Source organism: Kogia breviceps, chromosome 2 (genome assembly GCF_026419965.1).
Source record: "Kogia breviceps isolate mKogBre1 chromosome 2, mKogBre1 haplotype 1, whole genome shotgun sequence".
In the NCBI taxonomy this organism is placed as follows: Eukaryota; Metazoa; Chordata; class Mammalia; order Artiodactyla; family Physeteridae; genus Kogia; species Kogia breviceps.
Window position 1 is genome coordinate 34,337,047 of NC_081311.1, and position 24,355 is coordinate 34,361,401.

General features: G+C 36.9%; 1 protein-coding gene across 6 annotated transcripts in view; it reads right to left on the reverse strand.

Moving 5' to 3' along the window:
• Window positions 1–24,355, reverse strand: part of EXOC6 (exocyst complex component 6) — a 209,931-nt gene that overhangs the window by 42,914 nt on the left and 142,662 nt on the right. For 3 of the 6 annotated variants that reach the window (XM_059055444.2, XM_059055447.2, XM_067025036.1), the window contains exons 19-20: window positions 22,045–22,074; window positions 9,089–9,230 (exon numbers count right to left, since the gene is read on the reverse strand). In XM_059055444.2, the coding sequence (XP_058911427.1) occupies window positions 9,089–9,230; window positions 22,045–22,074 (172 nt within the window). The remainder of the gene's footprint in view (window positions 1–9,088; window positions 9,231–22,044; window positions 22,075–24,355) is intronic. The other 3 variants (XM_059055448.2, XM_059055449.2, XM_067025037.1) reach the window with 1 other exon arrangement.

A 24,355-nucleotide genomic window follows, 5' to 3' on the forward strand; every position in this document is an offset into this window, starting at 1 on the left:
TTTTTCAAGGCTAGAATTAGAGGCCCTGGGGTCATAGCCATATACATACAAAAAAATCTATAGACTTTCTTTGTTTTTTTTTTTTTTTTGAGGTGGGCTAAGCCTTTATCCAATTGCAAAAAGACCAAGGCCTTCAAACCTAGAGATTCACCTATTTCTCAATAAATCATCATTGAAAAAGGTACCAGTGCTCTTCAAGCTGGAGCTTTTCTAGTGCTTATGAATTTAAGATGTTAGACTCTTAGGAGTTAATAACCTCAATTAGGTATTTGTGTAGAATATATGAAAAGTACATTCTAGACCTATTCTGGGTACCTCAAATCCTTCTGATTGCCTGATGCTTTGGAAATGTTATTTTGTTAGGGATGTGAAGAATTTCTGAGATAGCTTTATAGGAACTTAAGAAGACACTTTTATTTTTTCCTCTATACTGTTGCATTTGTAAGGTGCCTTCTGTTGCAACCCAATATATAAGAGGTGTTTAATAAAACAAAAGCACATACACAGATTTAGAACATCAGCTTCATGCCAAGCTTGGCAAATGCTCCTCCAAGAAGTGATTTCTCTTGAACTTATACAAAATCTGTAACAGGATTAAAGGTTCAATGTAGCTTTTTTTTTTGGTTGGGGGGCTACCTTTGCAATTCCGAATGGAATGCCTCCCTGACTTCTCCAACCACACAGTTATAGTAGTATTATTGCTTATGGTCAAGTTAACCAAAAATGTCTACTTCATTCATGCATAAGCCCTACCTAATATTCTCAATCAATACAACTTTTTATCTAAATTAGGTGTGCTTCTTATACTCTGTCACAGTACCATCTACTTTCTAGAATTTAACAACTTATAATCATATTTATTAGTGCAGTCATATAATGAATGCCTCCCCAATGGGCCTAAACCCCAAGAGGGTTAGGGCCTTTTCTGTTTTGTTTACCACTGTATCCCCTAAATGCCAAGTACTTGGTAGATATGAAGGAATTAATTAATGCATGACTCTAAAGTACCATACTCTTCTTTGCCTTAAATTTTACTACTTCTGGGACTTCCCTGGTGGCGCAGTGGTTAAGAATCCGCCTGCCAATGCAGGAGACACAGGTTCCATCCCCAGTCTGGGAAGATCCCACATGCCGCGGAGCAACTAAGCCCAGGTACCACAACTACTGAGCTGACATGCCACAACTACTGACACTCGCGCGCCTAGAGCCCATGCTCCACAACAAGAGAAGCCACCGGAATGAGAAGCCCACGCACCACAATGAAGAGTGGGCCCCGCTCACCGCAACTAGAGAAAGCCCATGTACAGCAATGAAGACCCAATGCAGCCAAAAATAAATAAAATAAATTTATAAAAATAAACACAGTCATCAAATATGAGAATAATTTTAAAAAATGATCAGTTATATCTATATCAAGAAGTTGAATGGTCTCGAAGAAAATTACAGCTGCATCAATTGGCCTTAACCTTTTTTTTAAAAAAGAGGCAGAATTTTATGTATGTATGTATGTATGGCTGCGCCACAAAGCATGCAGGAGCTTAGTTCCCCCTGACCAGGGATCGAACCCGTGCCCCCTGCAGTGGAAATGTGGAGTCTTAACCACTGGACCTGCCAGGAAAGTCCCTGGCCTTAACTTTTTGATAACAAAGTTAGGAGAACTCTAGAAAAGTAAATGCAGATTATAGAGACTTCTTGATTTGTTAATTTGTTCATTGATGCAACAAATACTCTATGAGCATAGCATTCTGCATTGGGTGCTGACAATTATAAATTCTATGTTGAATTTAACTTATCTATCCTACATGATTAAATCTTTCCTCTCTCTTCACCTTCCTCTCCTTTTCTCTTTCTTTTTTTCCCTTCTTCATACCACCCACCCCAACCAGGGGATGCATTCTCGGGTCTCTTCTACTATGTGAGTCTCTGATTCTAATCACCTAAATCATATCAAATTTACTCACTCGCTAATTTTAGGTATTCCCTCCCCTCCTCCTTTCAAAATGTCTGAAATCCATCCTCTTCTCTTCATTCCCACTGCCCGAAGTCAAGCTCCTTCTACCCTTCACAGGAAAAAGTTCAAGAGTCTTTTTTAACAGGTCTTCCTACTTGTAGTACCTCTCTCATTTCAGTTCAATTTCCACATGACACAGAGTTAACTTTCTATAATATAGTCTTCATCATGTCATGGTCCTGATTAAAAATCTTCAATGGATCTCTATTGCTTATTAAATAAAGTCCAAGCATTCAGAAGTCTAACTTCTCCCAGCCATATCTTTCAATGCTTTCAATCATGCATCTTGTAGTCTAGCTATACAAGCCTGTATGAAGATTCCCTAAGCATTTTCTCATCACGGCACTTTTGCCTATGCCATTCCCTCTGCTCAGAATGCCCTTCCTTGCTTTTGATGAAACCTGACTCAGCCTTTAAGACTCAAATTTCACTTCTATGATAGTCAATCTTTTCAACCCCATGGCATGTAGGATTAATTGCTCCTTCTCTACAAGTGATATATACTTCTATAAAGAATTTATGTTCTATTATAGTTATTTACATGTCTGTTTTCTCCCCATCTAGTGTGTGAGATCTTTGAAACCTGATTCATCTTTGATTTCCCAGTAATAACAGGTAGTAGGTTCCCATTAAACATCTGAATAAATGAATCTTCCCTACAAATCAGTTGACTCTACATGGAAAAAATTCAGTTACAGACTGAAATTTGAGTTCAAGCCAATTTAACTCATAAGTATGTGTGTCACAAGGAATACCAGGGAAAAGGGTACACACTGTTTGAAAAAATAAGTGAGTACGTAGATGGATCAGTGCTAATTCTTTCACTACCAGAAAAAAACAAAAACAAAAACTAAAAGCACATGGCTGAATGATATGAGAAACTGAATTATTCTTAACTTTCTACCTCCACAACTTCAGCTGGTTGTGCTATTTGTTTCTACCTGCAGACTGACATTTTAAAGCCTAGGAAATATATGCATAATGTTTTTACAAAGTAATGAGGATAGAAAAATAATCAAACCAAATTATGAAATTTAATTCAGAATAAAGGCCATTCTTGATGCTTATATTTGATGTTAACCTCTTATTGCTTAAATTCTTTGACTTAAGCCTTTCTTGTGTTACCCAAGATCTTTGGTCGTTTATGGTATCTAGTTCCTGATCTCTGCTATCTAACTTCCTTGGACTCTGGATTTCTTACTAGTGTAAAACAGACTAGTAGGATTTTATGTTAATCCCACAAACAAGTCACAGACTTTTTTTTTTTTTTTTTGGCTGCATTGGATCTTTGTTGCTGCACCGGGGCTTTCTCTAGTTGAGGCAAACGCGGGCTACTCTTCACTGCAGTGCACATACTTCTCATTGCAGTGGCCTCTCTTGTTGCGGAGTATGGGCTCTAGGTGTGCAGGCTTCAGCAGTTGCGGCTCGCGAGATCTAGAGCGCAGGCTCAGTAGTTGTGGCACACAGGGTTACTTGCTCCGTGGCATGTGGGATCTTCCCAGACCAGGGCTTGAACCTGTGTCCCCTACATTGGCAGGCGGATTCTTTTTTTTTGTGATATGCGGGCCTCTCACTGTTGTGGCCTCTCCCGTTGCGGAGCACAGGCTCCGGACGCGCAGGCTCAGCGGCCATGGCTCACAGGCCCAGCCGCTCCGCGGCATGTGGGATCTTCCCGGACCGGGGCACGAACCCGTGTCCCCTGCATCGGCAGGCGGATTCTCAACCACTGCGCCACCAGGGAAGCCCGGCAGGCGGATTCTTAACCACTGGGTTACAAGTATAAGTGCCACCAGGGAAGTCTCCAGTCACAGACTTTTAAGTAATAGTTTCCGAGCCTCTTGAAGGGAAAGTAATTACTATGAATCAATATGGGTTTATGAAGAATCAGAGTAGTAACATTTTCTTCTTTGAAAAACTAATTAGAATGGTAGATGAGGAAAATTCAATGGCCATTATTATCCCTATATATCAGCAAGGCATCTGGCAAAGATGCTCATAGCTTTGAGCTATGATTTAGATTCAAAACTATGAGTTAGATTCAACTAGGGAATTAGCAACTGGCTGAAGAAATCTAAAGATACCCAAGATTTTGAATAATGAATCTAAGTCAATATGAACAGATAGACCCATGTAATGTTGTGGTTCTCAAACTTTACTGTGCATCAGTATCACCTGAAAGGCCTACTCAAAAAGAAATTGCTATGTCCTGTGCCCAGAATTCACAATTCAGCAGGTGGGGTTCAAGAATTCACATTGCTGGGACTTCCCTGGTGGTACAGTGGTAAAGAATCCACCTTCCAGGGCTTCCCTGGTGGAGCAGTGGTTGAGAGTCCGCCTGCCAATGCAGGGGACACAGGTTCGTGCCCCAGTCCGGGAAGATCCCACATGCTGCCGAGTGGCTAGGCCCATGAGCCATGGCCGCTGAGCCTGCGCATCTGGAGCATGTGCTCCGTGGCAGAAGAGGCCACAGCAGTGAAAGGCCCACGTACTGCAAAAAAAAAAAAAAAAGAATCCACCTTCCAGTGCAAGGGACGCAGGTTTGATCCGTGGTTGGGGAACTAAGATCCCACGTGCCACGGGGCAATTAAACCCGCGCACCACAACTACTGAACTCGCGCACATCAATGAGGGAGCCTGAGTGCCGCAAACTACAGAGCCCATGTGCTCTGGAGCCCGTGTGCCACAACTACAGCGCCCACGTGTACTGGAGCCTGCGCAACACAACTAGAGAAGAGAAAACCCGCATGCCACAACTAGAGAGAAGCCCGTGTGCCACAAACGAAAGATCCCAAATGCTGCAACTAAGACCCAATGCAGCTAAAAAAAATAAAGAAAATAAATAAATTAAATAAAATTTTAAAAGAATTCACACTGCTAACAAGTTCCCAGATGATACCGTTGCTGCTCATCTGGGAACCATGTTTTGAGAATCACTGATGTACTATATATCAGGATACAGATATCAGGTTTTGTTCAACATTTTGCTAAAGACCTTGTTAAATAAAAGCATGATTACAAATCTGCAGATGATATTAAATTTTGATATAAAAAGATCTCAATAGGCTAGCTGTGGGACAAATCTTAAAATAAAATTTCATAGGGATAATCTTAAAATCCTAAAACAAAAACTAATCATACAAGTATAAGAAAAACAAAGCTTGACAATCACACATTAAAAAAAAGAGAAAGATAAAGAGATTTTAGAATGCTACAGCTTCAATGATTCGAGAGTATACTCTGGTAACCGAAAAAGGTAATAACAGTTTGGATTTTACTAATAAAGTACAAAATATGGAACAATGTATTTGATAGTCCAACTACATATTATACTGGTTCCCCCACACCGGGGTATCTGTGTATTCAACTTTGGGTGTCAGACATTAAACAGAAGGCAGTCAAACCAGTTTGTTCAAAGAAGAGCTTTGGACCTAAAATCATTATCACATGAGAACAGTAAGAGGAATTGTTTATCTCTGGCCTTCAGAAGATTCAGAAAGATATGAGAGCAGTTTTCATATAATTGGCTTGTGGATGAAGACTCGGTTTTCTCTATACGACCCTAAGCGGAACTGCCACCTGTAGTTATCAGACTGCTTACTATACACAGGTGCCCAGCTGAGGAGAGGAGTGGGGAGAGAACAGGGGCTGAAATCTAGCTCACATTTCACTTGATAAGTCATGTGCCTTGGTGGGGGTGTCCAGCTGGAAAAAGGGTAAACTTTTTTCTAATTCATAGAAAGGGGGACAACACTGGAGGACTTTTTCCCTTCAGTGGGAATATCTTTTCTAATTTGCACAAAGGCACAATATGGACTAGTGGTGACTCTAGCCCTAAGGCAGAACTAGGTCCATCAGGAGAAGTTTAGAGAAAACTACTGCAGCTCAATGTGAGAAACTGACAGAGTAATATATTAAATGCAAACTCATTTTCTGAAGAGTAGTTAATCTCCCAAATTAAATGTTCAAGGAATAGCTGGACAACTACTTGACAGGGTTATTTTAGAGTGTGTTTCAAGGTAGAGGAGTATGTGAGTATGTACTACTAGGCAGGTGGTGAAACTCAATGATCATTTAGTTTCTAGGATTCTACATCTGAACTATCTGCCTATTTTCTTCATATCCCAGTTGATTCTTAAGGCATCCAGATTCCTTCCCTTCACAAATTTACCATACATTCTAGCCTTCCTCTTACCTAGCCAAATTCCTTTTCCTGTCTCCCTTTCTTCTCCTTTCCCTGCCCCAATATGTAGAAAGCATACATATGGCATTAATACTGAAAATAAACCTTGTATTTTAAAAAATTGCTTTCTTCCAGATTAAAAAACAAACAAACAAAAACACTATTTAAAACAGGGATGAAGGGAATTCCCTGATGGTCCAGAGGTTAGGACTCCATGCTTCCTTTACAGGGGCACAGGTTCGATGTCTCGTCAGGGAACTAAGTCCCTGCAAGCTGCGTGGTGAGGCCAAAAAAAAAAAGGGGATGAAAACTAAAATTCTCTGAACATATTATTAGAGAAAGCTAAGTTTCATTTTTAAGTGATTTATGTATCAATCACTTAAAGTCATGAGTTGGGGAGTAGATAATTCTTTTGCACCAGAAAGAGCGTGGAATAGACATGAAAAATGCAATGTCAGGGAATTCCCTGGTGGTCCAGTGGTTAGGATTCTGAGCTGCCAATGCCGGGGGGCCCAGGTTTGATCCTTGGTTGGGTAACTAAGATCCCACAAGCCTTGTGGTGTGGCCAATGGGGAATAAAAAATGTAATGTCAATTATTATTTGTTCAGTGAGTACTGAATGAGTGATACTGTATTAAGTGATGATTAAGTAATATTTGATAAAAATTAAGGAGCAGAGCCAACCACAGCCATAATCTTATAGGAAGCTGAGTTATCTTTTGTGGTTTGTCTTTGAGTCCTGGTTTCTCCCTTTCCACATCTATAGTACCAGAACCTTGGCCCCCATCAGGCTAGGGTTTATTCCTCTTGCACTTGACCCCAGATATCTTTAACTGAGTTATACTTTATACTTAGGTATAATCTCTTCCAAGAGATTAGTCTTTTAAGAAAACATCAACATTTTAAAAGGAGCCTTCAGTAACTCCACCCAAATAAGTAACTAAAGGGAGAAACTGTCCTATGATGTAACAGAGAGGCAAAGTTTTGTGTTTTGTGTGTCTTTCTCTAAGTATAGTTAGGCTTACTCTTCATGGAGAGGTAAGAGGACAGAGAAAAGTTCTAGGTACCTGAGGCTGCCTAACCAAACAGCAATTTCCATTTTTTAACACAAATATCTAATTGAGAAGACACAACCAAATGCCAATAAAGGGCTCAACCACCCTCAAGCAATATTTATGTAAAATGTTTACATAAGCATTATCATAGTGAAATAATCTCATAAGACAACTTTTTTTTTCCTTTTGGCTTTCGGCACAGCTTGTGGGATCGTAGGTCCCTACCAGGGATCAAACCCAGGTCCTTAATGAAATCGCGGAATCCTAACCACTGGACCGCCAGGGAATTCTCTCGTAAGATAGCTTTTAAAGAACTTTAAGAAATCAGTTTCAAGTTATTTGTAGAATGAATTAACAATTACTTTGAGTTAGAAACATTTTTTAAAGTGCTTTTTGGTAAATATTTTTGTAAATACAAGATAAATATCATTTTGTAAATGATAGTTTTATTTTGAGAAAGAAATATATAAAGGTTTTCTAATTAGAGAAAATTAGAAATGCTTTCTAGGAAAAGAAAATGAATCCTTTTCTTCCCTAGGGAAAAACTATCTTTCTTTTGCTTTGTAGATCAGTATTTCTCTTTTTTTGAAGGAAATAGGTGGGTTTTTCAAAACTTTGCATTTCTTTTTTTGTGTAATAAACAATTGATCTGATCAAAGAGCCTATATAATTATTCTTTTTAATATTAATATGTTTTTCCTAGCAGAATGCCTTACATACAGAAGCAGACAAATATTTTTTACTTGTTGAAAAAAAAATCTGTCATTCCTGCTTCAGGTGCAAGCCACCGACATTTAATTTTTTTTAACATCTTTCACAGAGAATATATTATTGCAAAATCTGCCCAAATAAATATTTTATAATCCTTCTTGTGCCCCACTGATTTTCAATTTATCAACAGTGGTGCCTGACTAAACTGTCAACCAGGGATTTTTATCATTTAATCATTTGAAAGTAATGCAAAAAATTGTTCCATAAACTCATGTTCTGTATAAGGGTAAACTACATCTAGAAGTATATATAACAAGGCAAATAACTAAATAGCACATTCAATTTTGAAGGTGACTGGCTAATGTCAACATTAGATTATGGAATCTGCTAACTTGTCACCTAAAGAAAATAAGGTGAAAAACAATGGTAATGGTAAAGACTTGAGAAATTCTTTGGGAAAGAGAATCAAAATTTCAGAATATAAAAGAAGCTTCACTTGGAATGCAGGGTCCTAAGATTACTCTTTAGCAGGTATCTGAAAAGTTATTTACGGGAAAGTAAGAATGACAAACTTGGAATAATTTCATTCACTTACTACAAACCTCAGGAGAGTCCTGGCAAGAAGACAAGAATGACCAAAAGAAGGAATAAAGGGAAAAAAATGAATCATAAATGAATCACCTTTTAAATTATCCAGTCTGGATTGTCACTTCAGTGCCTCTCTGAGCAGAGGTCCCCAACCTTCTTGGCACCAGGGACCGGTTTCGTGGAAGACAACTTTAACATGGGCAGGGGGGTGGGGGTGAGGGGGGTGGATGGCTCAGGCGGTAATGGGAGCGATGGGGGGCGGCAGATGAAGCTGCGCTCGCTCGCCCGCCGCTCACCTCCTGCTGTGCGGCCCGGTTCTGAACAGGCCGTGGACCAGTAGGGGACCCCCACTCTAGAGGCCCTAAATGTGAAACTGAGATATTTTTCTCTTGTTGGAAAGAAGTTGCTTCTAAGGCTGCTGAAAGTTTAACTGAATCAGGCCTCTTCCCTCCTTTATGAACTATCCTACTATATACCATTTTTTCATATAATTTAAATATAGATTCTTAGAAATGCATCAGATTTAACCAATAAGGTACTTACATTCACACTGTATGACATCTAAGTTAAATTGCTGAACGGCTCCCATGCTTATCTGTTTTAACTCACTGTCCAGGAGCATCTGCATTAATGATGTTGACAGATGCTGGCAGGCTGACATGCAAGCAGTCTGGGCAACTTTCCCCTGTTATACAAATATCCAAACCAAAAAATAAACAAACAAACAAACATATAAATATATCATCGTGTATCACAAAAGTTATATACATGGCATTTTTTTGGTTTTTTTGGGTAGAATAGTAATTATTGGCCTTTCTCTTTCTGTATTCTAAGTGGCTGTCTTTTAGCATAGGAATTGAAAGTAATATTCTGTTGACTTGTCCTTCTCAGGATATAAATATCATTAAAGCTCTAACTGCATGCAGAAAACTTAAAGTGCAAGTTTAAAACCCATTATTTATTATTTCACATGTCTTGAAATGCCTCAAGTATTTTTTAAAATACACATTAAAATATGACATTTGTGACATAAAGTAACTGTCATGTTGACAGAACATTTTATTCATATAATGCTCTTTAAGCTTTCCTTTATAGAGTTAACCAAGCCAAGAATTAAAGAAGTTAATAGTGTAATTTCTTAGAATTGAAACTATACCTAATATGCTTTATAATATATACTTTGATATGTATGTAATATATAAAATATACTTTATAAAATATACTTTGAGTCATTAAGTCCTTACTTCTAATAGGAATATTAGTTTATAGCACAGCTTCAATTAGGAGGGAAAAAAGGAAGCTTGCATACCAATATGATTTCACAGTCATCTACATATCTTCATTTAGTTTTAGAAATTAAGTTTTAGAATCATCTGATAATTTAGAAATATGTAGTTAAGTGAGCTATAAATACTTGTGGTTGTCTTTTAGTATATATATTATATTTTCTACTATAATAAGCTCCTAAAACTCTACATGAATTTTGACTGACAGCCTTGATTCAGGCTATACCTTCTTTAAAATGATAAAAAAATAATTTTAAATGTTTAGCCTCCAGATTACAGGGATCACAATATAATATTGCTTTTAGTATAAATTGTTCTTCTAAGCAGGCTTTTTATTTCAACTAAAAGTTTAAAAGAAAATATTACAAAAACTATTTTAGGTAAAGTTTTCCAGTGTAATGCTGCTCCTAGTATGGCTGTCTCCAAACCACAAGTATGTGATTTGGTGATGGATTGACTCCCATGATAGGATTCAAAGATCTAGGAACAGGGTTAGAAAAAATGACACTTGGAAGATGTGCCGTGTTTTGCCTCATTCTCATTAACAAATATTTACCCAGTGATATTTGATAATTATATTTTTTCCTACTTATCACAAAGGCCAATAAAGCTGCAAAATCATGAAAATCTTCCAAACATAAATGCTATAATAGATGCAAAAATGTTTACATAGGGTTGATCTGTTAGAAAAGAACAAATATAGTTTCAAGTTTACTAGAACAGCTGTTCATTAAATTACACATTTAAAGTCAGACTAGAAACAAGCAACTTTTATGAATCTTCAGCATTTAGACACTATGCACAGTGGAAAAACTGTGCATCTGAAATGGAATGCCAATATCTAAATCAAAAACTTTAGAGATAAAAGCTGATGCAAACAATATATTTGACAGATACTGATGAACTGCCAAAAAGGAATGTAACAAACAATGCAAAACCCAGCATGCTTCAAGACCCCCCAAACCCAAGGGGAATTAGTCTAGGAGACATGCAGCTCCATTCTCCAAGCAGAATAATATCAATATGAATGAGGGGCAGGAGGGAGACAGAAAAAGAAGAAATCAATGGCATGTAATTTAATTACAATGTAATAGGCTTGAGAATAGTTAATGGAAATGTCATTTTGACCAAATGGAACAACTAGTGCGTTTTAGTTTAATGTACTTCTCCATCAAATCAGCTCCATGTACTACTTATGTTGCCACTATAATGTACTAACTGCAAAAGCAGATTAATAAATTGCCAAAACAATTATTATTACATTCATTTCATAAGCAAACACATTGCATAATGTTAGTGGTATTATTTTAAGGTGATCTTTAAATTTTAACACAGGTTCAGATGTGACAAATGACTATGTAGCAATAGTACTGGAGCCAAAATGATGGTACTAGTACAAAAATTCAGGCTATTCCATAAATTTGGTGGATATAGGTAATGAAAACGTGTGTGCGCATGCACACACGCGCGCATACACACGTTTAGCTTTTTGTTTAAATAACACATGTAATAATAAAATCTTAATTAAAAATTTCCTTTGATTATGCATATTAAATACAGGCTTATTGTTCTCAAAGATAGAAGTTTAAAATATTTGTAAAATATTCAAATGAAAATTTCTTCCTTTTTTACAGCTCAAAATTAATATCAAAGGTTCAAATCCTTCAAATACTTAAAGTTATTTTCTATAAGATTATACTTTTTTAAATGTCTACTTCCTGACTATAAAATGTGAATATTCTTAAATTTTATCTATTACTTATTTTGAGACAGAAAATTTTAATGTTCCAGAAACTCACACATTCCAAAAACATCTCTGGCAGTTCATTTTTGATGCCTGTAGCCCTTGGTACACTTTTGTATAACCAAAACACCCCTTTCTGAACACTATTTTGCTATTATTGTTGATCCTTTTAATACTGTATCACTTTCTAGAACAAAAATAATCTAAGTACTTTTACAACTATCTTTAAAAACTAGCCTTTTTCATTAGAGATGCTCTGGTTTTCAACATTACAACAAACAAAGGCAAAATAATTAAGTGAAGTGACTGAGAAAACACAACGCATTTAATATCAAGCACCTAGAAATTTCTGCTGCCCTCATCTGAAAAATTAATTGCAACTATTATTAACATTCTCCTCTTTAACAACATAAATTTCAGTAAATAAGTAAAAACACCTGCCAAACTTTTAAAGGTACTACTTTTTTACCCTGATCTAACATTTTGCTGAAAAACAACTTGTAAAGAGAGAAAACCCTTGGACAAACTTCTTATATTTCAAAGGAACTTGTAAAAGAGAATCTGCTGACATATTAGATCCTTTTTGCATTACTCAAAAGCTTTTCTTCTAAGAACAATTGTGGTAAAGAGACATTTGGCTCCTAGGAAATTCCCAAAGGGTCAACCATATGCATCCTTCCATGGCACCTTCACAGTGCTGCTTTCTAGATCCATGTCTCAAAAGCAGCTTTCATCATTTACTTGTGTGTCAGTCAATATGATTTATGGACTGCATTCAACAAAGTCAAAGCATATAGAATGAGAAATATGACTACAATCTGCTAATTTGTTTTGTATTGAGCCACTTAAGAGTCAAAGACCTAATGTCAGACTGAGACCAGCAACACAATTAACCGGGTCGGTGACAGATTCATCCATCCTCCCTGCCAGGCTGTGCCAATCAAAGACAGCATGAGGTGACATTTGGTGAAATCAGTAAGAAAACTCATTCTCTAAGTAACCTATGTGAGACCTTGATTGACACTTTTTGAATTTAGTTTGTGGAACAGACACTCTTTACCCAATAGTCCCTCACTGCAAGCTGTGAAATAAGGCTTTTAATGCCAATCACAGGTACAATAAACCACAAACCACCAATCCTCAGTTTAAAAGGAATCAAGAAAACACATCTGTTTGTATATCAAGCCAAATTTTCAAAATAATTTACTATTATAGATTAGGCTAAAGATACTCTGCTTCCTTTGAAACGTTGTAAAATGACATGGTAACAAAAATACAACACATTTTATTAGATTATAGCTCAAAACTGTTTTGGTTTCAAAGAAATGTTTTGATAGATCTACTCTCATATAATAGTAGGAGAAATGTAGAATACTTAAAAACTAATTTGACACATTTGAATTTTCATTGGAAGTTTTCATTTCTGTCTCACCATTCTCTTATTTCAAAGGCCTAATAAAGAAGGAAGGTTTGATTTCAATAGTACTTATTTGAAAGCATTTTTCAATGCTGCTTTCATTCTCTCAAATACATTTAACATAAAAATGTACTCTTGAAATCTCAACCATTCTTTCTGCGTTGGTCTACTTTCCTTAATGATCCCCGGAGAATCCCCTTTCCTTTATTTATACCCCCACAAAAGATCAACTTGGCACAAAAACCTACTTTCTTTCTTATTTTTTTTTTTTTTAAGTCAAAAAAATATATAGACTCAGAAATATTATGTGCTGTATTTATTAATCTTTCAATTGATAACAGGTTTTGTTTTAAAAGATTATGTAACTCTTGTTAGGAAAAATTGGAAAACAAATAAGATCATGGTCAATTTGAATATTAAATCTAACATTGATAAGCAAATTTATTCATTCTGATTCTATGTGGCTTTTTTAAGTTGTTATTAACTTTTAAAGTTATTTAAATAAAAATAGTAAAATACTGCTATATTATTCAAACTTACTGCCTCTCAGTTTGCTTCATGAATTTCAGTTATGAGACTATGAAATAGCCTTTTCGGAGGGAAGACAAAAGACGAAAGGAAGTATTTTGATGAATTGGTCAGTCTCCTAAAGAGCTACAATTTTTAGCCTCTTAAAACACATAGTCCAGGGCTTCCCTGGTGGCGCAGTGGTTGAGAATCCGCCTGCCGATGCAGGAGACACGGGTTCGTGCCCTGGTCCGGGAAGATCCCACATGCCGCGGAGCAACTAAGCCCGTGAGCCATGGCCGCTAGGCCTGCGTGTCCGGAGCCTGTGCTCCGCAACGGGAGAGGCCACAACAGTGAGAGGCCCGCATACCGCAAAAAAAAAAAAAAAAAAAAAAAAAAAAAACACATAGTCCAAAAGAGTGAAGTCTTTCATCAAATATGGAGCAAACATTAAAATTAGAAATAAATTATTAATTGAAAAATGATACCTAGTTGAAAAGTAGACATTTTAATTTAAGAAATCTATTCTTCTTCTTTCTCTTTTACATAAGAATCACTAATTTACATTTTACTATATGAAACTACATTTACTCAAATGTAAAGAATGTTATTAAATCAGGAAAAAAAATACCTAAAACATGAAAATTTCTCCAAGGTGATTTCACAAATGCACAAAGATTCCTTTACCTAGTAAGTTATGTTTTAATCTATTTTCTGGCTGAACACACTATATAAAACTGAAATGTCTCCGTTTCCCAATACTACAGAATAGATGAGTTATAAAGGTTTAAATATCAAGATGAATTCCTTTAGTGAGTTTTAATAATAACTTTAACACTATCTTGAAGACATAGTTTTGAGATTATGCCCCCAAAATTCATAGGTCTATCAAAATATACTTATTCTAACACCCCTAACATTCTCTAAAATACCTCCCTTACACCTCTCTATTCCTCTCATACTCTCTCTGTCCTCATCTAAGTAGCTCTAGCCCCCAGAGAAGTGGTTATCACATCAGTCAACCACAATCCCCACAGTCAATTATGAATTCCCTTTTTCCCCTCTAAACAATTCTCAATCATAAGGATACAAGACATAACATAAAGGCTTGCTCTCGGGACACACACACACACACACACACACAGATAAAATAAAATAGAAGTATCACAAGGTAGGAAAAAAAATTCCCCAAACTTGGAAAACTTCAGGACACTTGTAATATATGGCACATTTCTATTTCATGCCTTATCCCAGCTTCCTTATCCCAACCATAGGTCTCATCAAACTTTGGTGGCCTTTTTCTTTTTTGTAAACAATCTTTTGAATGTGGACTTTGATGACATGTAACACTCAGATTTTTAGCTTTCTGCAAGTATCATTGTTGCTGTCATGGCAGTCCCATGACATCTTCAAACTCCTCCTAACTTTAAAAGGCAGAAAGAGGATGCAAGGACAAGTAGAGCAGTGAAAGTCTAGAAGAGGTCAAGGTTTTGAAGCTACTGATTATACCAGAAATCTGGATAAAATAGTAAAAGCTGCATGCACTCTTGTCCAAAATAACACAAAGAGGGAGCTAGTTTGTACTATGTAGGAACTGACAGATTTTTCCTACCTCTTAAATCGACTTGATAACAGCAAATTGGGCAATTAGGTACATGTTTAAGTAGGGAAGCAATAAAATATCAAACCCTATAACTTTCTCACTTGGAAAATGTAAGAAATACAAGAGAAGTTTCCACATGGAGACTGAATACTATGGTCAAGCCACAAGAATTAAGACTGAAAAACCAAAGTATCCCAGGAACTGTTATCAAAGCAACAGCTCTGTGATAGCAGTCATAGCCTCATTTTTTTACATAAGGATACAGCTCAGAGTATTAGGGCTAACATAATCATTAAAATGTACTATTTCACAACCCCAGTATGACTTAAAATTTACAAAGAAGTTGTCAGAATCACTAACAGGTTAGACAACATAGATTATTTCTGAAACAGGAGGGGCGGGGGTAGGGCACAACCTTTAAAAGAATGACAGAGCCCAAGAACATGACATAAACTGATTAGAACCAACTAGGTCCAAGGTGGTGGACCAGTCGACTTCTACTAGACCTTGAGCCTCAGTATACGCTCACTGTAACACATGAGCAAGCTAAATGACACACCCACAGGCACCACGACAGTTCCAAGGCCTACCATAAGGGTCAAAAAGTGGGTGGTGGCCCAATTCCTGGAAATCCCCACCCCTTCCCCAAAATAGCTGGAATACTCCTCCCACTTATTAGCCTATGAAATTACCCACCCCTATAAAAACTGACAACCCCCATACCCTGGTACCTTTCTTACCTTCTGAGATGGCTCACTTTCTGTCTGTGGAGTGTGTTTTTCTCTAATAAATCACTTCTTACCTATCACATTGTCTCTCACTTTATTCTTTCTGTGATGAGACATCAAGAACCTGAACCTCATTAAGTCCTGAGACCAGGCATGTGATCTCAGTTAAAAGACTGTGGGTTCAAGTCCCAACCTGGGTTTTCGCCAGGTTCAAGTCCTGGCCCGTGGGTTCAAGTCCCAACCTGGGTTACACAGTTTCATTTCCACATGATCATTAATAAAACGGACAAATGTCACCCAAGCCAAGAAGTGGCTGATATAAACATAGCCATGTATATATAAACAGCACAGAGCAGGCCTTTGTCATTCAAGGATTTATGTTTAGGTTTCAACCTTTTAAGAATGACTCTGAGAATCCAGTACAAGCAGGGCTTCATTTGCTGAGGCACACATTTGAATTACTTGCTCTGTGAAACGGGTATTGGGCAGGGAGGAACCACTCAGACTGAATGCAGTCAAAGTCCCAACCTCCCCAAGTCAATGTGGCTTTGCTGTCTTCTGTTAGCCGACATGGATAAAGTAACTCTCACTAAGGTCTACAGTTTTCAATTATATTTTATACCATTTCTGAAAGAAATTACATGGCACAGCAGTATTCTCATATTTGGGAATTTTCAAAGGTTTTGGGTATACTCATCCAGAATGTTAAGGGCTTTTTGAACAAGTAATTTCACTGGGCTAAATCCTAGATTGTGAGAATGTGGCTGGGGTAAATACTGTTAGAGTCACTTCCAGTTGAGGGGGTACCTGGGACAGGAGTTTAAGAGTCAGGGAAATGTATCATGTGAGGGGAGGATACATATTAAAACAAAACAAAACTCATACAAAGGAGTGATGCCGAAAGCTCAGCTTCTCTGTACACCGGTGCTGAACCAAATCTCAGGGACAGAGTTTTGGGTGAAGGAGAAAAGGATAGCTTTATTATGAATACTTTGCCAGACCAAGGGGGACACAGCAGTCTCCTGCCTTGAAAAACTATGTGTCCCAACCCAGGAGGATTTGATAAGGAGTTTTATAACAATGCTTCCGAAGGGTGGGGCTGCTGACAAGACTAGGGGCTGCTGACAAGGCAGGGTCTCAGGTGGTCTCCTAATCTTGATGAGCTTCTCTGGTCCCTATAATCTGGCCTCAGGTGGTTTCTTGGCTGCTCCTCACTTGACTAGCAACTGTTCAAATCTGCCCTTTGGAACTCAGGCAAGGTCATGGAGGCTGGAGTCTTGCCTTCAAGCAATGGGGGACCAAAAAAAAGAGGCCTCCATGCCCGGGAGCCTCACAGGGCCCAGCTAAGTTTCAGGAGGAGGGAGCAAACAAGGTAAGTTATCTACTTACCTTTTTTTTCCTAAAGACAATCTTGCAAATGACATTCAACAATACCCTGAGAGTGAAAAATAAGTAGGTCAACTGCCCCCCTCTTGTTTTCAAACAGACAAAGGCTTTAAATCTCAATGCTACCATCTACCACACCTCCTTCCATAAGAGGTAGAAAGATTTAAAACATGACAGCTTCCCTACCAGGCTTAAAGTCTCCTGAATGAAAGAAAATGAAGTGATTAAAATGTTGTTGCTTATCTTCTGAATTCCTCCCCTATGTTCCATATTCATCTAAACATGCACTTTTGTTGGGACTTTACTCTGCAAAGTCTAATCTCTTTACTTTTTGTATTACAGTATCTTTCTTTTTTGTTGTTGTTGCTGTACGCGGGCCTCTCACTGCTGTGGCCTCTCCCATTGCGGAGCACAGGCTCCGGATGTGCAGGCTCAGCGGCCATGGCTCACGGGCCCAGCCGCTCCGTGGCATGTGGGATCTTCCCGGACCGGGGCACGAACCCGTGTCCCCTGCATTGGCAGGCGGACTCTCAACCACTGCGCCACCAGGGAAGCCCAGTATTACAGTACCTTGCATAAGCTTTTTATGAGTATGTATCAGCATCTTGGCCTGTTGCATTTTGTCTTCTCTACCTGACCTGCAAACATTCTGTAAATATGAATTCACCAAAGCAGTTCTACCTCTCCCATCAGCTCTATCCTCACCCTTATCCATTCCTGTCTGTTCCGTACAGGGAAGAAAAAAAAAGTAGGGGCTCTTTAGCCTCACCAGACCCTGGCTTGCACAGGAAACTTCTGACTCCAACATCTTTCCCTACCATCTCCTTTCTTTCTCTCCAGGGGATCTGACCTCCTTTTCGCTATCTTCATCTGCTCACAATAAAACATAAATTCCAACTCAAACAATCTCTTATCCACATATTTTAGTCTCTTTTCCTCCCCCATCTCCACTTTTGCCTATTTAACTCGGGGGTGGGGGTGGGGGGAGAGATCTATCTTCTATTTTTTTCTTCCTACTGTGTAATACAGGTTAAAGGGAAAGATAACATTTGCATTCCTAGAACTTATTCCTATCTGCAAAAATTCAAGTAAGTTTCTAAACATGAATTCTCTGCTGCCATCTGGTAGTGAAACTGCTAGATGGTACATTTTCATTTGTTTTTAATACTGAATCTTCCTGTTCAAAATGATCCTTTGTTCATAAAGCCTGCATCAATGGTGGTTTATTTCATCTACAGCCGTTAAAGAGTAAAGTTATAGGATATTTGTAAGTGTGCACATGCATGTATGTACTAATACTGTGTGTATTTGTATAGGCTGGGAAGAGTCCACTTTATTTTTTATTATTATTCTTTTAAAATATTTATTTATTTTGGCTGCACAGGGTCTTAGTTGCTGCATGCGCACTCTTAGTTGCAGCATGTGGACTCTTTGTTGCGGCATGCGAACTCTTAGTTGCAGCATGCAGAATCTAGTTCCCTGACCAGGAATCAAACCCAGGCCCCCTGAACTGGAAGTGCAGAGTCTTACCCACTGGACCACCAGGGAAGTCCCAGAGTCCACTTTACTTATTTCCGTTTATATCTCCCTGATCTGTTACAGGTCGTTCTTGTAATTCTCTCCTAGCCCACTGGCTTCCTACTAAAACTCCCATGCTGTTTCCTTCTAAAAGCCTTCTATTACTACTACTTCTTCCAACTATGCCCTGATTAAGAGCAATTCAAAATACCGTTTTCTACGACCTTTGACAGCAGGGAAATATTTAAGTATGCTATGCTATATACACACATAAGACTTACAAACTATGAAATTAAATTTCTCACCAAGATTAGTCAGCATTTAACTAATAGAGACAGCAACTTAATACCTAAAAGGATTAAAGTTATAAAATTCAAGTATGTTCGTTTTCAACTAAAAAGCAAGATTCTTTTTTTTTTTTACAATTTACTTCCAGCAGTGAAAATAACTTTTATTACATTATGAAAAAGCTTAAGAAAAAATATAAATTCTATTTCTAATAGTGGGCTTTGACTGTTTTCAACTTTTTCATTTACATTTTCTCTCAAAGTCCTCTCTCCAATGTACTGACTGATAAACTGTCAATGGTTTGCTCTTGTTGATTTCTATGTACTTGGAAGTAACTGATTATAAATGTATGGAAATGAATATCAAAATGTGTCACAGAAATACCTCATTTATCACCACAGAAAGAATTATCTCATATAAGTAACTTTTTCAAAACACTGGACATTCAAGTGCCAAATCTTTCTAAATTTCTCATGAATATGTATCTAAAACTGATCCCAAAATCTATCCCTGCTTCTGAAATACAGGACAAGAAACAATTTGAGTTTTTTTTTGGATAGCAGGGTTAGTATCACTTCTGCATTTTGAATATGCATATGGTCTATCTGCAGGAAACCTGTTAGCATGCTTAATAAGTACTTAACAACTACTACATTCATTTAATAAGCAAAAAGGTCAAGTGAAAGCATGAGGGCCTGTCTCTTCCATGAGTCAAAGTGTTTGTCCTTAGTGTTGGCAACTTGCAAGTTATTTTGGTGTTTGTAGGTACTTTTATTTTATTTTAATCACTCTTCAAAATTTATAATTGCATCTAGAGAGTTGTGATCTGAATTATATTATTCTTTCAAATATTTCTAATCAAATATTTTTAAGATAACATCTTTACGAAATCACACTCATATAGACATTTTCTAAATTCCTGTCTGTAAATAACAGACTGCAAACTTTCTCTTCAAAACTAGAAAGTATTCTATATTTGACAAATAAATTTCTTGATTCAAAAATTCTGATTTTTGCAGTATACTTTTTTTTTTTCTTGACTGCGCCACACAGCTTGCAGGATCACAGTTCCCCGACCAGGGACTGAACCTGGGCCCCAGCAGTGAAAGCTGGGAATCTTAACCACTAGGCCACCAGGGAACTCCCTGCAGTATACTTTTCACACTTTTTAAACATATAAGAAAATGACTTTTGGGCTTCCCTGGTAGCGCAGTGGTTATAAGAATCCGCCTGCCAATGCAGGGGACACGGGTTCAAGCCCTGGTCCAGGAAGATCCCACATGCCGCGAAGCAACTAAGCCCATGCACCATAACTACTGCGCCTGCGCTCTAGAGCCCAAGAGCCACAACTACTGAAGCCCGTGTGCCACAACTACTGAAGCCCACGCACCTAGAACCTGTGCTCCACAACAAGAGAAGCCACCACAATGAGAAGTTCATGCACCACAACAAAGAGTAGCCCCTGCTCACCACAACTAGAGAAAAGCCCGCACACAGCAACGAAGACCCAACACAGTCAAAAATAAATAAATTTTTTTTAAAAAAGAAAATGACTTTTATAGTAGTCCATTTCTTCACTATTTCTCTCATATTAACTTTAAAAAATACTTATCGAGCACTTATTCTATGTAACACACTGCTTAGGTGCTACAGAAGATACAATGATGAGTACATATAGTTCCTAACATAAACAGATTAAATTCCAATAGCAGAAAGAAGGCAAGTCTACAACCACAGTACAAGACAAAATATAAATAGTACCATGAAAGTGGCACAAAGTATCAACGTATGGTTAAACAGAATTAGCAAAAGCTTCATGAAAGAGGTAACATTAAAGATGTCTTTTGGAAGAGATCCAAGATTTTTACAGTTATAAATGAAGACAAGATAGAAAATTGAAGCTAGATCCAGGACACAGTGAATTTTCCACTTTAAATGCCCTTGTTGAATCATGGACAGAAATGTATCAGAAAGAGGCTGAGATCATTTATTTGTTAGCCTGTGGAATTTTTACTTAATTCAGTAGATAAGTGAGAGACCCTGAAGTTTTTGAATACAGAAAATAAGATTAAACTGTGCTTTGGAAAGTATTATCTGGCTTTGATATGCAGGATGAACTGCAATAAAGAGAGACTATTGGCAGAGACTAATTAGAAGACAATTACAATAATCAAAATTTGAACTTCAGTAATAGAAATAAGAACAGAACGGACAAAATATAGGTTAGGAACATTTAAATTTCAAATGCTAGATGAGATTTTTTTAAAAAATAAGAATAATTTTCGATATCTATACTTAAACAACATTTGAGTTCTTATTTTGGCCGTCAAGAGCTTATAATTGGAGGTGGAAAGGATGAACAAATACAATAAAAAGCAAAATGTGATGAAGCCATTAAAAAAGGGTAGAAGCTAAGGCAATTCAGGAGAACAATACTAGGCTCAGAGTGAAAAAGAAACATTTGCATTGGGTCATGAACCACACTGTGTTATGCACTGAGTTGGATTTCTACAAGTAGAGTTTGGGTAAGTGTTGTAGAGAAAAAGCATTCAGGAAAAGCATAAATAGTCTTACAACCAAGTAATAACATCTAATATTTTTTGAGTGTTTATTTTATGCCACGCACTTTTCTAAACATTTCATGTTATACTACCTCATTTAACCCTCACAAAAATCTATAGGCTATACACTCTTATTGAACTCATTTGCAGATAAGGAAAATATCTCCAAAGTGTGGCCTTTCATGCATGAGGTGACCACAGAGAGCTTTCCCAAAGCACTGCCCTCACCACAGACACATCATGATATTAACTTTCACAATCAAGTCCCAGAGAATCTTGACTGCTTCACCAAAACTACTAGTATTATCTTCAAACTTTGGTTTCCATAAAAATACAAATATAACAAGAACACTGCCAAAACAATTAGAATTTACCATAAACACCTATGCAGAGAAAAATAAGCCTGCAGAAAGTTCATTATTTTCTAATTTGCATGCTAGCTTTAGCTTGTATCTACTTACCGACATGGCTGCGTGATCATTGCTGTTAGTCTGAGAAGGAAGTCAGACAGGCAATCAAATAAAAAAGGAAAATGTATTCCAATAACAACAGAAGTGGTGTTTAAAGTAGCAAAGCAAAATACACTCTAAGACAAGCAAGCTGACTGTGTGTTGCTATAATTTAAAGGCATTAATTAATCACATAAATGTGACTATCATTTTATTTTGAAGATTTACAGGTGAGTTTTTACACCCACACTAATCAGATAAATCCTCCTCCAAACTTTTGTCTCCCTAATCAAGTTGTCTAGTCAGCATTAAAATACTGAGAACTTTAGCAGTTACTAAATGTCCGCTGAACCAGCAAATTTAGAAAACACCAGCCCATTGAAAGGGTTCTTTCCTGGAGAACAGTTATTCTCAAATTTTAAGCAAAAAAAGGTAGATTTCTAAGCTCCAGAAATTTTAGTTCAGTTAGGTCTAGAGGCAACGAGTATCTCTCCCAAGTGATTTTAATACAAAAAATAAAATGTCTATCCCTTTACACATACAAAATTATACTGAATGACTCTGAAGATGCTTAGAAAGGATAAGCCACTATGCTTCCACATACTCTAATGCAGCTTAAAATAAATTACTCAAGGAAAGATGGCACACTAAATCATCTTACAATTAAGCATTTAAATATATTTTCTCCCCTAAGAAGTGACAAGTCAAAGCAAAAACCAAATCATTGGTCTCAATTTAAATACATATCAGCCCCTGCTGAAGTTTTGTACTAAATACATGGTACTGGATTATTCTTTTAAGATATTAAGAACTAAATTAGTTAAATATTAATTCCTTAAAATAATGATTAATAAAATTAAGTTTAAGGAGCCTTAAAATACTGTTTTTTAAATGATCTAATTTACTTTTCAAATTCCAATAATAAACAATGTAATATTTAAGCGCTACATTTTTTTTTTTTAGAAAAAGATATTTACCCAGAAACATGGATTTAACCTTATTAGATTAGGTCAATGAACTCAAAATCTATTTATTAGTGGCAGTTGAACATCTGGTATAGCCTACACCAGAGGTGACCCTCCATATGGGAAGCTGTCCTCTTCGCCAAACACACAATGAGTAAAGGAGAAACCACAAGCAGAAATGGAGGAAGAAGACATTTAACTAGCCAGGCAGATTATTGTAATTAACTCCAGTAAGCAGTGGGCTGGCATCTGTGTTAGCCAGACAATTCATTCTTCTAGAAGACTGGACTAGACTCTAGATAATCTCTAAGTCCTTTCTAGATTTAACTTCCAATAAATTTTCTTTGGAATAGTAAAATTATCCCATCACCACAGTTATTTTATTCAACTACTTTTCCCAAAATCTTTCAAATTGTATGTAAAGGTATAAAATTTTATACGAGATATAAAAGTCAGAGTCAAGATGAAATTTAGCTAAGATTTAGTTAACTCAGTCAATAAAAATCAGTCAACAACATTTAACATATGAACACCATGTAAGTCATAAGACTTGTGATGTTTTCATCATTGTTCACATTATACAATTTTTGTATGTTATAATCAATAAATCATCAGATCAATATTATATGTTATCATTATTATTTAAAAATTAATATACCAATAAGAAAAAATTTGTAAGCATATATATATATATACAATAAATATATGGTTATGTTTTCATTTGATAAGGAAAGCACTAAAATGTATTCAATGCTACCTATGTCACAATTTTAAAAATACAACCTTTTTTGTATTTTTAATACAATTCTTTCTTGTGTCACATAAAAGGGTGATTAAAGCCTGTGACTGTACTATTGACTATTAAAGTTCTCCTTAGCAGTTTCCAGTGAAGTCAAAGGACATGTACATCTATATACTTAATTCAGGAAAAAAGTATGAACCAAAGAACATAAAAGGGAAGAGCTAAATGAGAAAATAAGGTGCCAGAATGAATAAATCTAAGTTTAGGCTGGGACTTTACAGCTGTATAACTTAATAACAAATTTTAGATATGGGGACGTTAGAGATGAACTCATCCAATCACTTTACTTCAAAGAGAAGGAAACACGTTGTTCAAAATCAAGATGGTAGACTAAGTTTATGTGTTTGCTTCCCATTGATCCTGAGATATAAGTGATACAAAAAGCACAGAATTACAAAAGGAATAAAATATTTAACAACAGAGAAAATGAAGGTGTATGGAGGAATTCATCAAGGGATATTTTCTTGAAGACAGAAAGCTGATTAAATAGAGAAGAGAAAGCAACTGCCCATTATATGCTACCAGGGAACTACAGTGGAGCTGGGAGTCATCTGTG